This window comes from Amphiura filiformis, chromosome 9 (assembly GCF_039555335.1).
Source record: "Amphiura filiformis chromosome 9, Afil_fr2py, whole genome shotgun sequence".
NCBI classification, from domain to species: domain Eukaryota; kingdom Metazoa; phylum Echinodermata; class Ophiuroidea; order Amphilepidida; family Amphiuridae; genus Amphiura; species Amphiura filiformis.
In genome coordinates this window covers 38,963,310-38,978,946 of record NC_092636.1, presented here as the reverse complement: position 1 = coordinate 38,978,946, position 15,637 = coordinate 38,963,310, and the positions used below count along the sequence as shown (strand labels likewise).

Sequence of the window (15,637 nt, the reverse complement as noted above, 5' to 3'; positions counted from 1 at the left end):
GGGATGAAATGGGCTACGGTGTGACAATGTGCGCGCAGCTATAAAAAATGTTTATTTTACACTATTTTGGCCCATGATCTGGTTAAATTGTGGTGGAAAAGGGCTCCTTGCCCTTTTCTTTTCCTTTGCCCTCCAGATTTTCTCTTCCTTTTTTGCCAGAGGGGCACTCTTTTCTTTAATTTTTTGTCAGGGGTGGCACTCTGCCCCCTTGCCCCCCTGCTGGCTACGCTACTGAACCTAAGTGGTAATAGCATGTCATGAAATCGGACTTTCGGACTAAAAACCTTCTTTTAATGTGATGCGATATATGATCCTTATGATATGCCAGAAGTTGCAGAAAATGATCATATTGACATTTGACTGTCACAGAAAGAACAAAGGGCTACAATTATGTTTGTTGTTTGTAGTTCTTTTTATCATTATTATTTATTATTCGTCTGAACTGTACACATTCCTGATTCTAATTAAAAGTTTTTGTTAATTACAATATATTCATTAGATGAAGTAGTTATGATACAAAACAAGAAACAATATATCGGATTTTGATCTGATATTAAAATCTTCCTCTACATTCAACCAAGATGTTTACATTTACAAATTCTAAATACATACGGACACACCAAAGTCAGATATAAAACTAACGCAACTCTACCTGAATGTACAATGTTGATTTTCATGATACAAATGCAAGGCTTAATGATTGATTGGTGTATCATAATGCTAATTACCCAATATTAGCGTATGGTTTCAATTGACTAAGTCTCACATTATATAGAAGAAAGCCAACAATCTACATCCAATTAGGCGATCTAAATCTGATATAAAGTATCAAGTAGGATTCCTTTTATGCAAGGAGCACACCCTTGCTGTCAAATTTTGCCAACTTGGTGGGCTTTGTTACAGCCAATCAGCGACAGCGTATAATTTACGCACTGTTTGTTTATAGCACATAAATACTTGTAAAAGGAATTCTGCTTGATATTATAGCAACGTTTTGTTGGCCTACGTCGTCCTATGCTTGTCTACATGGTCCTCATCAGCCGATTATAGAGTTAAATTACAAAAATGGCTGCATTTCATATGCATGAATACTTCTAACACCATACTAATATCAAATTTGAAATATACACGGAAAGACATAATTACAAATGATCGCTATGTTGAACACAAGGGGTATTTTTATATAAAATTATTGTTACGTGACATTAAAAAACTTCATCTAGTGTTTAGAAAATGCAGAATCACTGTAAGCTAAAATATTCACAACAAATGAAAAAAATACAAACTTCTTTACTAAGTCGAATTTGATGTCAAGTAAAATCTACTGAAAATGTAATTTCAGAGTAATCATGAAAAAGAATATTACTGTCATAGATCTTTATAAATACATTTTGCAAAGTGCAAGTCATTGAAAAAGTTTTTAAAGTATGATTCATTGTGGTTTTCTATAGCGATGAATATAGATTACTAACTATAAACTACCCATTTGAATCATCGAAGGCGACGAGGGCGACATCAGCGCATTTTCTACAGCGCAAATCCGTATTAGCTATTGTCGCTGCCACCGCGGTAGTCTATATAGGGACGGTTTATAGTAGGTAATCTAGTATATTTCCCTTTAAAAACCAAAACGAGATACGACAACACATCTGTCATCTAAAAACATCAAAAATAAGAAGATAAGTTTGACATGTTTTGTCTAAATTAAATAAATATTTTCGTCAGCAGTTTTAAGCTTCTTCAGAGTGTAGATTTGAAATAGAATTTCGCGATATTTGATTTTCGCGGCTCTATACATGTTAATCATTTCACACGCAGAATCAACAACAAAAACATGATTTAAGCTTTTCATAATTTTGAATGTGAAATTATGAGACAAATTAAATATGGGGGTGTGTGTGGAGCGTGTAAGGAGTGTGTGTGTATAATAAAAGACAGTGATAAAAAGACTAAATCGCGTCTGACGTCATCTGTCAATCAAACTCGAGCATAGTTTGTTTACAAGTGTCATGATGATGACTAGCTGGACGCGGTGGTATAACCGGTCGCCTTATTGTTAATTTTGCACCTTCAAAAATACAAACCATCTTAAAAATTAGGTCTTTATAGTAGGAAACTGTCTTTCCCGAAGGTACAATTTCAACAATGCCTAGATCGGTTCCACATAAATCGGCCTTCATTTACGCGCTATTAACCAATCACGGATCGTAGGGAATTTGAATGACAGTGACGGCAGACGCGATTTAGTCTTTTTTTAATTTTTTTTTATCTCTGTCTTTCATTATAATAATTGTCTGTTAACTACACATCTTCCACAACCAACCACTGTCATTATACAGTGGTATGCGTAACGATAAACATTAACACTATCTTCGTAAAAAATGCTACATTTAATCGCTCTCAAGAATATAATTATGAACATTAACAAAGAAATATAATTATTTGTTGAGGACACTTATATACTAACTCCTAAATCTTAATTTAGGGTCTTAATTCAAAGGTGCTATCCAAAGCGTTTACAAGAAAAATTTATAATTGTCTTTGTTATGGTCTATTTCAAATCTTGAACATTTAGAATTGTCAAAAACCAGTACGGTATATTACTAAATACTGTTAAAACAATATATTTCAAGAAAATCTGCAAATGTCTTCTTAGTTTACTCTTATAGTACCCTAAGTACCCTAAGTAATATTAGTACGCCACGCAAAACTCATCAAATTTGATCGAGAGCCCTAAGGTTAGTTACGAGTGATCGACCTTTCATTCTTAACATATTGAAAACAATAGAAAACATTAAGAGTATTAGGAGCACTGCTTATATGCCTGAAAATGTGCAATTTTGAGATTACAATATTTCATTGTCAAAGCAAAACTTCTGTTTTCATTGTATTCAATTTCGACAGTGCAATTTACAGTGATTGTTTCCAAAATAAACTTGTTTCTGTACATGAAAACGGGAAGATGAATTGAAAAAGTTATGATAATGTTTTAAACTGACGAAATAAAAGAACGTGGAAACAAATGACATATTGCACGCATACGGAAGACTGCTAACTTTCAAAATGACATTTTCCCCAAAGAACTGTTTAAAATCTTTCTTAAACATTATTCACAATATATAATACCAATTTAATTACCATTTTGTTCAAAGAGCAATTTGAACAAACTAGCAGAAAGGATAATATTAAGTAACCAGGCCGAATTTCCTCCAGTGTTCTTCAGCATCACACATTTAAGATAATGGTTTTGGAGTGTATGAATTCAAAACAGATTTTGTGTGTTTATTTCTTCTTTAACCTGGGACACTCAATCAGTCGAAAACACAATAAATCATCTGTTCATCCTTGAGGCCCAGATATAAAAGCAGACCGATATTCAAACAGAGATACTACAATGCTTGTCAAAGATCCTTTCCCCACACACCCCCACATACACCCCCCCCACTCAGCCCACACTCTTCACACACAGCCTCTCACACCCCACTTTTTAATCTAACAACGCACATACGCACGCACCCCGTCATCAACGTACCACTTGGAGGGTATAAATCTCAATAATATTGTTCAGTTCCTCATAATATGTTCTCAGCATATTACAAAATTTATTTGATAACATAAGCAACGCAATATGAAGCAGTTAAAGAGAACCAATGAACATTTGAACTTGAATGCCGCTTCAAATATTAAAATTCCATATCTGATAATTGTAATGTACTTAGCTTGATTAACCTTCATCGGATGACGGAAGCTATTGAATAAAAAAAGTGCTTTCACGTCATTTCAATTACATAAGTTGTTGATTTCATTACAAATCTCATCAATATTCATCAATATAATCTCTTAAAAGCTGTAGGCTATCCAAAACAGAGCATTTATAACGATAAATGAGATGGGAAACATGATCCGGGAGATTTCGTCTATTTTGCTCACACTATTGAAAGCCTTATCGTTATTTCGGCTTCTGCCTTTGCGCCTCTCCCGGTATTCTTGGTTACCACTGAGACAGTTGAGGAAATCACTGCATAAAGATGGCTTGTCGTAATCCCGCGGGTTTTTCACTTTGATGTTGTAGCGTGTTATGCTGCTGAGCAGAGTAAACCTCTTCTTACGTCGCAAGGCTGCATCGACCTTCTCACTCTGGTTAATAGGAAACGAAAAAAAAGCATACAAATAAGTATTATTAGACATTTTAACAATAGTGTTGATTTTTGTGAGTCGAAAACAACAATTTTAGTGTAATTACACAAGCAAAACACGGAATATTTACAATAAATCACTCGGATAAATCATCCATAGTAAAAATAACCTGTCTAATATGATTCACTACCACCACAAGAATACCAAAGCAAAGAATAATTGATTACAAATATATTAAACAGTGCAGGTATAGTAATACTATATTTTCAAAAAATTACATTGTGGTGGTACAATAGTACTTACATTTTTAAATGTGTAAACAAAAATGTGTTATAAATGTTAAAATGTGTTTTAAATGTGTTTACACTTTAAAAGTGTAAACAAAAATTCTCTTTACAATTTTAGCTTTCTTTTGTAAAAAGTTCGACTTGAAGCTAAAAATACATTAAAATATTGCAGTTTTGTGGCACATATATACTTTGCACTGGAAAGTGTTTTGAGCTACACACTCAAACATCTGGAATGCATTCCTTGGATTCCGTTTACATGGTTTATGTGGATTTAAAGTCAAGTATATTTTAGTTTGTGCGCATGCGCTAGTCCCAGGTTCGCAAGTTTTTAAAAGGTGAACTAGTCCGAAAATAAGCTCGCTAGTCCGAAAACAATGTTTGCTAGTCCCAGACAATTAGTCTAAAGGATCCCTGGTTAGTGTAGGGGTTAGAGTAAGGGGTAGGGTTACAGTTATGGTTAGAGTTAGGATTAGAATTAAAGTTAGAGTTATGGTTATAGTTAGGTTTAGAGTTAGGTTTAGAGTTAGGTATAGAGTTAGAGTTAGGGTTAGAGTTAGGATTAGAGTTAGGGTTAGAGTTAGAGTTAGGTTAAGAGTTAGAGTTAGGGTTAGAGTTAGGGTTAGAGTTAGGGTTAGAGTTAGGATTAGAGTTAGGGTTAGAGTTAGGTTAGGTTAAGAGTTAGAGTTAGGGTTAGAGTTAGGGTTAGAGTTAGGTTTAGAGTTAGGGTTAGAGTTACGTTTAGAATTAGGATTAGAGTTAGGATTAGAGTTAGGGTTCGAGTAAGGTTTAGAGTTAGGGTTAGAGTTAGCTTTAGAGTTAGGTTTAGAGTTAGGGTTAGAGTTAGGGCTAGAGTTAGGGCTAGAGTTAGGGTTAGAGTTAGAGTTAGGGCTAGAGTTAGGGTTAGAGTTAAGGTTAGAGTTAGGGCTAGAGTTAGGGTTAGAGTTAGGATTAGAATTAGGGTTACCTGAATGATTGCGCGTTTTCTGTTCAAAGATATTATTTCCAAATGCGCGGTACAAATTTAATATTTAAAATGATGAAGAGAATTTTGTGACACCCTGTGGCATTAAAATGTTCCGGTAGCCAATACCCAGAAGTTTATGGTACGTACATATCTAAAACAGGAGAAGAAAATACTGCATTTTCAAATTTTGGATTGCGATACCAGAACAGTGAATAGTACAAACTGAGCAAAACTTGAATCGCTGCCGCCAAAGAAACTAGTGTTAGGATTAGGATTACGGGTTAGGATTAGTGTTAAGATCAGGCTTAGAATCAAGACACTAAGGTTAGTGTTAGGGTTGGGATCATGGTTAGGGTGGCCACCACAATTCAAAGGTTGCTCCACAAATAAGCGACATCGGCAATACAAATCCCCAAAGCATTGTGGGACCGGTTTTTGGCAGTACACGTTGAACTCTGACCTATCGATCGGGGAAATTGTTTCAATTATTATTTATTCATTATTATTGTAATAATGTTATTGTTAAACTAGTTTAAATAATTAATTTGTGAGATTCCCATTTCCCCCCATTTTTTAAAAAATCTAGTAAACATTTTTAAACCATATTTTGTATGCAAAAAAAATCCAGATAGGTGGGAACTCAACGTGTACCAAAAACTGCAAAAACTGTCACACAAAACATTGCGAATTGTAATGCTGATTTGGCTTATTATATGAAAATGATTGGCATCCATCAATTAACATTGATTCTCGAAATGACTGTCACCTGTAAATTCATCATTATATTGTCCCTAATAAAATGTCTTGGAATAATGAATTTTTGTCATTTCATGTGTATATTATTTGATTTACGTCAGTGTAGTCGTTTGAATAAGCATTCAAATCTTATGGTACACCAATCATTTTTATACAAGTAAAAAGGCACAAATTTAGTACAAGCCTGCTTTTAAGTTTTATAATTGTACTTCATCAGCATATCGATATCGATGCAACATTGCAACAAATTACTATACAAAACATATCTGTGTTAACAAGACATATAATCAAAATATAATCTGTTGACTACAACAAACAGACAAAAGTGCAAAAAATAAAAACAGGTCGAATGAAGACTCAAGAAATGGCATAACAAGTTAAACAATAATAAGTAAGTAGTAGAAAAAAGTGCAAGTAAAAGTCAATAGATGATTTCATTTCATAGACCAGAAGATGATAACGATGATGATGATGATCAAGTTAAGGTCCAATTGCAATCTTCAATGATCACACACACGATTTTAGAGAGAGATCTGCCCAAAACAGCACATGCAGCAGTTGACTACGTATGACTCCTCGTGTGACTGCTTGTCTGCCTGAGCGAGAAAAATAAAGATCGAAGCCCTAGATAAGAAGAAAGTGAAAATCTATTAAGACAGACATGAAGTAGGTTAAAGTAGTAGTGTGTTCTGCCTGCGGGGAAGAGAGACAAACCGTTTGACTGTACTTCCAGGTCTGTTTCGGGCCATCAGCCCGCTCGCCTGAACCAAAAAGTGCGACGGTACTTTCTCAAAATGGGATGTATGGAGTAAAACAGTAGGTTGACGTTGACGATGCATGAAGTACACGGTGAATGTGATGACAAAGTTGAAATCACTGTTACTGATCACAGTGCATATGACGAGATGAATGGTGGTGAAATTATACAAGGATCTTAATATATTTTGAGCACAGTGTTTAAAAATTTAGTAAGGTCGAAAGTTTATATCTCTTCAGCATATTCATATAATTCATATTCAAGTATTAACACTTATCCCATTAATTTGGTAAAAAATGCGCAAATATATATTTCACTCTGCTTAACAATCTATAACAACACAATAACATTATGGAGTCGTACGTAAACGAGCATGTTTATCGAGCATGACATTGTTGTATATCAGTGTTCTTTTAGCATGGAATACTGGAGCAAAGAAAGTCTATTATAAGAGAGGTTGCGATTTCCATACGCCGTGATCGTACATCCGTGTATCTATTCCAAATCACTCTCATGTGACGGAGCGAAGTCGATTATTTAGCCAGTATAGGCGATTCTGCACGTACGAATCGAACTTGTGGACGACGTAGAAAATGCACAAAATGTGTCCGTTTTATAATAATAAAAGACATTCAAGGATATTGAACATAGGAAGGAAATTTGAACTATTCATATGATGCACTTTATTTGTAAGAAATCATTATAGTAAAGCAACAGTGAGGTGTGAAATTTGGACTTCATTTATACATGCCGTTCATACGTACAGATTGTCCAATTGAAATACGTGTGAGATCGGCCATATAAAAAGGAGATTGCGATTCGCATCTTTGATATAAACGCACGGAGCATATAAGTACATGCCGGCACATTCCCTTGCTTTTTTTCAAGGTGGGTTGTGTGCCGGTCGGGATTTGTGTTTATTTGTTGTCATGATTAATTGTAACACTTTGTGTTGGTAAACTGTTCATTCTTTCTTATTAAATGTATTCAGTTTCCTCTTGTAGTGAGCAATCGTTCCCCTAATGGATAAGGCGTCCGTCTAGAGATCTGAAGGTCGTGGGTTCGATTCCCATGCCGGCTCATTCCCTTGCTTTTTTTTTCAAGTTGGGATTTGAGCTGATTTGTTGTCATTTTTAATTGTAACACTTTGAGTTGATAAACTGTTCATTCTTTCTTATTAAATACATTCAGTTTCCTCTTGTAGCGAGCAATCATTCCCCATTGTGTTTATTTGTTCTTGTGCATGATGCGTATCCCCATTACCTACTTAACTTGTTAATATAGATTAGATACCGCTAAGAAACCTATATAGGCGCACTCCTGTGACCTAATTTTGGTCACAAGCAATCGGGGTCACAAGAAGGCCGAACGTTATAAACGTACGTATAAACGCACGTACCGCGTATGAAACGTCGCAATCTCTCTAATACTTAAAGTAGTTGCTTCTGTGTGGTTCTCTCTCTCTCTCTTCCACTTTCTCTCTTCCTCTTCCTCCCCCTCTCTCTCTCTCTGAAGGGGTGGGTGGAAAAGGGAATGCATGTGGCTATGTGGGGAGGGGAGGGGTGTGTGGTTCTTTTCGAATGTGTGCCGTAGTACGTACATTGTTAAGGACATTGATTTTAAATACCACACATTAGACCTGTTTAGAATATATAAAACACGGACAAAGGAAGATAACATCAATCATTTAATAGTCAACAATGGCTTTGCCTTATCGGTCATAACATACAGCCACGAGTTCGTGCGTTCGTTCATTTCTGGGTGTGTGTGTGTACGTGTGGTATTTGTACAATCGTGCGACTCATCTATGTCTAGGTTTTGTAGAGATTTACGTCAGCACAACTTGTTTAGTCTATTACTTTTTGCGATGATATCATGTTAATATTTTGATTGAAAAATGTTATGGAAACAAAAAATGAGAGCTCTCCATGGTACAAACACGTGTTGTTCTTGTCCGGGGTTCTTGTGCAACCCATATCTGACATTAGTTTGTACACGCAAAATGACCACGTATTGTGATAATGTCAGTGTCTTAAATGCTTACGCCACACTTATCTAAAGATATGCTTCATAGACGAAGTGTGAATCCCATGTGGTTCAAATCAGTGATATATTAAGGGACGCACCATTAGATATCAAGGGGGGGCTGGGTAGTTGGGGTCGTGACAAATTTTTTTTTTTAGCACCTCGGTGAAGCAAATTTTTTTTTAGCCCCTGGATGAAGCAAATTTTTTTTTTTCAACACCTCGGAGAGGCAAATTTTTTTTTTTTGGCAATCGTAAAGTCTTATAATTTTCAACAATTTGTTTGTCGAGTTGTAAAAATTTGTCCATATTTTTAATCATTTTAACGTTTTGTACCAACTAAATTTCGAGTGCCACAAAAAAACATCATTATTTTTATGTGTAAAAATTTTCTTGAAGTATAATGAACCTCTTTTGGCGCGAAATATTTTGGCATATTAAAGCTAAGGCGTGGTGCAATAATTATGTGTACCCCCGGGTGGTGAATTCTCAAAATGGTCTGCCAAAAATTGCTTGCCCCCCCCCCTCCCCTTTGGCCGTGCAAAAAAACCTTTGCCCCCCCCTTTCGATGTGCGAAAAATCTTTGCCCTCCCTTACCAATGCAAGATTTTGGGGAACCTGAATTTACAACCTTAAATTGACTTACCATATAATGCGAGCGCAGCGAGCAGGAAATTTTGCATATTTGAACGTGTTCCTAACGTTTTCCTACACCTTTTTAGGGCATAATATAGAAACGGTGCCCAAAATATCTGTGCCAAAAATCGCTTGGCCCCCCTTTCGCCCTGCCAAAAATGCTTGCCCCCCCCCTTTTGGCCTGCCAAAAATGCTTGCACCCCCTTTTGGCCTGCCCTTTGCCCCCATAATTCACCACCCCGGGGTACACATAATTGTTGCACCACCCCTAAACTGGTACAAATGTGGAATAAATGCGCGCGAAGCGCGCAAAAATTGGTGGTTTTTAGGTTAATTTTGTCAGAAACCCACATACAGGCGTTAACTTTGGGGATGATTGTATGGACCACCCCCTAGCAAATATTGGAGGATTTATTCCCCCAGGATCTATGCCTATGCTCTCAATCAGTCATGTGGCACAGATTTCTATAATACTTTTGACAATGGGGTGGAATTTGGTGAAAAACTGTGAAGTAGAGTGAATGAAGTGTTTTCACTCACAGACCTGGCTCACATAATTAGAAATGCGCACAAAATACGTACCAGTTTGAAGCAAAAATAAATATTCTTCATGAAAGAAGGGGCAAATTCGTGCGAAGCGTGAAAATTTTGTATAAATATAAAAGCTATATGAGGTTAATTTTTCTTCACTATTCTGTGACAAATTTTTTTTCACCCTTGATATCAAATCTTTTTTTTTTCTGGTTCGAGGTGGATCAAATTTTTTTTTTTTTTTAGTCTGAAGTGGAGCAAATTTTTTTTTTTTGCTCAGATGGCGCGACAAAATTTTTTTTTTAAAAAAACTACCCAGCCCCCCCTTGGTATCTAATGGTGCGTCCCTAACCAATTCATATATTACTCCGTTGAAGGTCAACAGAAACATTATAAGGCGCGTATTGTGTACGGTCGGTAGTAGTACTAATTACAAATCATACATATTGCACCAAGAGCGACGCCACAATGTCAATGTACTTTGCGCGACACATACAAATAATATGTTCGCGGATATATATATGATGGGGTTATTGTTCATAATGTTTTTGATATGACATTTCGAAATATTCACACGTTGACCTTCACACTAAATAGTTTATTAATTTGTACAAACGCAAGGATGACTGCACTTTTGATTTGACCGTTTATATCATATTTTGATGATTTATTAAAGCATTAATAAGATCCGATATATTTATTGGGAGCTCTCAATGTTATCGATTTTATATAAGAAAAGTTTCACGTTTGAAATTAGAAGCGTATATTAATAATGTTTTGACGCTTGATTATGAACATTAATGATAATGTGTGCGCCGCTTGTTTAATAGCTTAAACTATTATCAAACAATCTATGGTAGAGCGAAAATGAGGCGTCGTCGGGTTACCGAGAAATGAGACACATGACTTAAATTAAAACATCCCCGGTTTCGCCGGTCATGACTAACGTCATTATTTGCACAAATAATTCCATGTTCGCTAGCCCAAAAAGTCAAAAGAGTAAAACAAAAACAAACAAACAAAAACAAAACAAAACAAAAACAAACACATCCCACCCCCACCTCCACCCACACACCAACAGCACACAGCGAGTAGAATCGTGGTCAGCAATCCAGTTACCACCACACGGAATGAAGCAATTCCTATCGTTGTAACTGGATCGCTGACTAATATTTAGCCTTCAGCCCCACCCACCAGTTTTACGTGAAGCGGGCGGTCCTCATGAAGCCCGGGGTCATATCTTAACCTATATAGCCATAGACCCTATTTATTTATTTATTTATTTATTTATTTATGTACTTCTCATTTAACCTGGGGAGACCAATCAATGCACTGGCACTGTTCTCCCTTGGTTCCTATTAAAGATGGTATTGCAAAAATGTTTTGGTCTATATTCGAATGACCACGTTAATAATCAGTAGTTATTGCTGGATGCTGACTAAAGCAAAACTATTTAAAACAAGTCATTGTCATCTTCCTTTAATGTATTCGTGTAGATTCGAATTCATTGCAGTTATGTCAGCATCGATCATGTTGTTGTTTTGTCAATAAACGCAGTTGAAATATATTTTGCGGCATATGCTCATTTTGATAATAATTATTTATAATTCCATATTGAAACACTGTGTCAAAATACATTTGTCCTGACAATATTAAAGCACCATCATTTTCTATTAAAACGACTGGTACAACATGACTATGCACAATGTAAACAACATTTCATCATTCAAATCAACGGGAATATGATACAATGCTACTGCATGGGTAAGTACATGTACATTTTAAAACAGGATATGTTGATCCAAAACCAAAGTTAAACAGATTGATTTTTTTAAACACTGTTTTTAACATTTCAATTGTTTTACATCTCTTCCAAATGCATTGTTGTTACTATAAGCCCAATCGCCATTCTAACTTCCGGTTTTTGAGAGCAGTTTTGGGACACTTTGACCTCTGACATATCGGGAAAATTTACGTAATTAGTATCAATTTTCTTATTATTGTCACAATTTTGATCATCAAAAATACGAAATAATTAATTTATAAAACACTAATATTTTTTATATTTGTTTTAAATATTGTAAAACATTTTAGATTATATTTTGTACGTACAAAAACCCAATATTTCTGAATTTTCTGAAAGGTCAAAGGACAAAGTGTCCTAAAACTGCAAAAACTGTCCTACAATGCATTTCAAACTGTGCTGATTGGGCTTATTGTCTACACCGCACCGACCATGTAGCGGACGAAAATTAACAGAACCAGTAGACACATTAAAGAAGCGACCTTAAAAATGGGGCCCAACATATTTAACCGAGATGAGGGCAATAATTTTCTACCGCACATTTATGATCAGTTACTAAGCTCAACAGCGCCACCAACGTCAAATTCCAACAGGAAGCAGACGACGAGGAGCGGGTGAATTGGTCATTCAAGAAAGTATACTATAATGTAGTACTAAACTGTCAATGAGGTATGTTTATCATAATTTTATACGTAATAATATATGGATTTGTATACAAGAGCTTTGCAAATTATGACGTATGGGCAATCCTGATGAATTTATTTACGGAAATTAGTATTCTCACTTTACCGAAAAGCTCAAGATCCATGTAGTGGAAAAATGTAATTTTCTAAAAGAAAAATTTGTCGGTACTTGGTTTTGACAAATAAAACGTATGCAAAAATTGAATGAATAATTGGAGATGTATTCCTCAAAGCAGAAGACACTTCAAAAAAATCAAAATGCAATAAAGGTCCTATCATATTACTTGTTTCACTAAAGCCCTGGTCATATACTGAATCTCCCCTTTCAAAGAAGGACCATCGACCATAGGGTACATAGCGTCATATGACATGCTAAGTTACTTGAAACTGGTCCAATTAAGGTTATATATATCCTAACGTTTTACTTGATATGATAGAGCTAATAATGGCTGCGTATAATACAAATTGATTCATTTAGTTAGCAGAACCGACGTGATAAATGCGTCTGGACGTACGTGAAGCAGAATAAAACATTGTTTGCTGCAAGCCTACACTGGACTATTCCATTTAAAATCCACACTCCCCATGTGGAAGATTTTGAAATATCTTCTACGTGGGGAGTATGAATTTTAAATAGAATGAACACATTTGCAGCTCCATTTGAATTTCATACACCCTCTGAAAAACGTTCAACCTGAATTTTCCACAGAGGGAGGATGAGTTTCATATGTATTAATTCCATTTGAAATTCATACTCCCCTGTGGAAGATATTTCCAAAATCCTCCACAGGGGTAGTGTGGATTTTAAATGGAATAGCCTATTGCGAGCAGGTTCATTAAGGTTCATTGGATAAAATGTTGTCACATAGATAGCCAATAATGCTTGCATTATTTGATAGGTATGCTCTTCCTCCATTATTTCCACAACAAAAGTAACAAACTGACATTGACATTCAGATACAGGTATGAATAGACAAAAGCTGTATTGAGGAGTCTCCATACACTTAATTTGGCTGACCACTTTTTAGAGGTTTATTTTTTGGGCCCTTGTGGCGTACATATGCTTGACATCTAATGCTCATGACACTTATATATATATATAGATATTATTAATTATGACATTCCCGAGCTAATAAATAAAATGCGTAAAAAGGTGTTAGTTTGTTCCTTTTGTCGTGAAGTAGGAAAATGGTGAAGCAATTTAAAGGCGAAGCAACAACGGACAACTTGTGAAAACAAACAGCGAGTACATTTTGTGGTGATATTTGTGAATAAATACTAGTACTTATCTTTCGTTGATATTTTCTTTGGTTTTGGATGCAACAGATTATAATAATGACAATGTAAACTACTGTTGGGGAGGGCGCCCTCTACATACTCTTACTACTGGTCGATAAACAAATTCGTCGGAATCAAGATCCGATTCCGGTGGAGACCGGTTGGATGTTCTCCGCGTTGATTGTTGCTGCAAACATGGTGAACTTGACTGTGGAGTTAAAATGGCGGGAAAATACGATGGTAATAATACTGATTAAATTACATAACTAACACTGATTTATATAGAACACAAATGATTAGTTTAATTACAAATCACAGGTAGTAAGTGTCATGAGGCACTAAAGCGTAAAGCATTATTGCTATAGCTCGTTTGAGCTGATATAAAATGTCTGCGTGGAGGACGATCTGTGGCTACCTTAGTAATTACATTCATTAAATATTTATAAATTGATTATGGCAACATTATAGCTGAGAAGATGGTTAATACACTTGATCTACATTGCAAAGACAAAATCATGCAACATTGACTATGTTTGGCGGGAAAAAGTATCACGCACAACATAACAGGTGTACCATTCTATGTTAAGCCTATCTAAATGAATGTTGTATGCAACCTATTAGGTGTCAAAATCTAAGCAGCTCACGTTAGAAGAATATACATACTATTGTTTGGACCAGTTATTACAAATCCAATCATTGCCTTTAATATGTTTAATTGGCTTCAGTCTTTACCACGATTTGCCGAGGGTAGGCTTGATAACAAACTCATTCAGAAAGCAATATAACCCAATAGATAATATTTATTATTCTGGATCTAAAATTTATATTTGTCTTCATCAATAATTACACCATTATGATTATCGCTTTGTTATTTTTCCCACGTATCTAATGCGTCATTTCTAAATAAAAAACGCTTCTAGTTACTTTTTAAACAGAATTTGCTGTAAACTTACGAGACACATGTAATGCACGTTAATGTTAAAATTTACAATACTTAAACGAAATTGGAGTCTGTGAGATTGTGCAAAACAATCTGAACTGGTTCATGTAATATTGAACATTCTTCTGCCTAAGCTGCAAAACAATCACCAGAAGTCAATATTTCTTTACGCTCTAGGCCAGTGTTCTTAATGATTCTACTTGACATGTTAGTGTCTGTACGAATATGACATTATTTACAATAATATTAGAAATGAAAGTCAATGACATGCACAACATCGAATTTTCTTTAACATTTTTGACAAAAAACAACATCGAAACATTCTTTGTCGCCTCGTGTTTGATTCTGACAAAATATTATAAAGTCATACGCCAATCAAGCTATTTAGTTTTTATATTGTCATTTGATATTTCAAACAATCTGAAGAAACCTCAATCATATTAGCAATCATAATTGATGTAATCTTTCCTCAATCATTCAATTTGTGTTTCAATTGCGTAATAAGTTCAAATGATGGAGAAAAATATTTTTGAGATAAAGAAACGTAAATTTTGGTAAATGATGGTGTATAATATGATATTTTCCCATTTGTATAACATGCTGATGCCATTAAGCGTCTTTGAAGCGTACAGAGATGCCGTTTTTTCCGCAGCTATACACACCCGTTGGCGCGTAGGATATTGAAACATAGGATTGCTATTAAGTCGAATATTTTCTCTCGTCAAAGGTAATACATCTTGATACTTGGTTTCACAAAATGTATATCGAGTCATCAAAGATATTAACCTAAATATGGCACTTTTTTGCCTAGAGTCGTTACAGAAAGTTTGTGAAATG

The 15,637-nt window shown here is 35.3% G+C and overlaps 1 protein-coding gene across 2 annotated transcripts in view; it reads right to left on the bottom strand.

Moving 5' to 3' along the window:
* Nucleotides 1–404: 404 nt before the first annotated feature.
* The window catches only part of LOC140160969 (gamma-aminobutyric acid receptor subunit alpha-2-like), a 255,302-nt gene continuing 240,069 nt past the window's right edge, over nucleotides 405–15,637 (bottom strand). The window contains exons 9-10 of one of the 2 annotated variants that reach the window (XM_072184325.1): nucleotides 13,961–14,068; nucleotides 405–4,137 (exon numbers count right to left, since the gene is read on the bottom strand). In XM_072184325.1, coding sequence (XP_072040426.1) covers nucleotides 3,841–4,137; nucleotides 13,961–14,068 — 405 coding nt within the window. In that variant the 3' untranslated portion in view covers nucleotides 405–3,840. The remainder of the gene's footprint in view (nucleotides 4,138–13,960; nucleotides 14,069–15,637) is intronic. The other variant, XM_072184326.1, reaches the window with a different exon arrangement.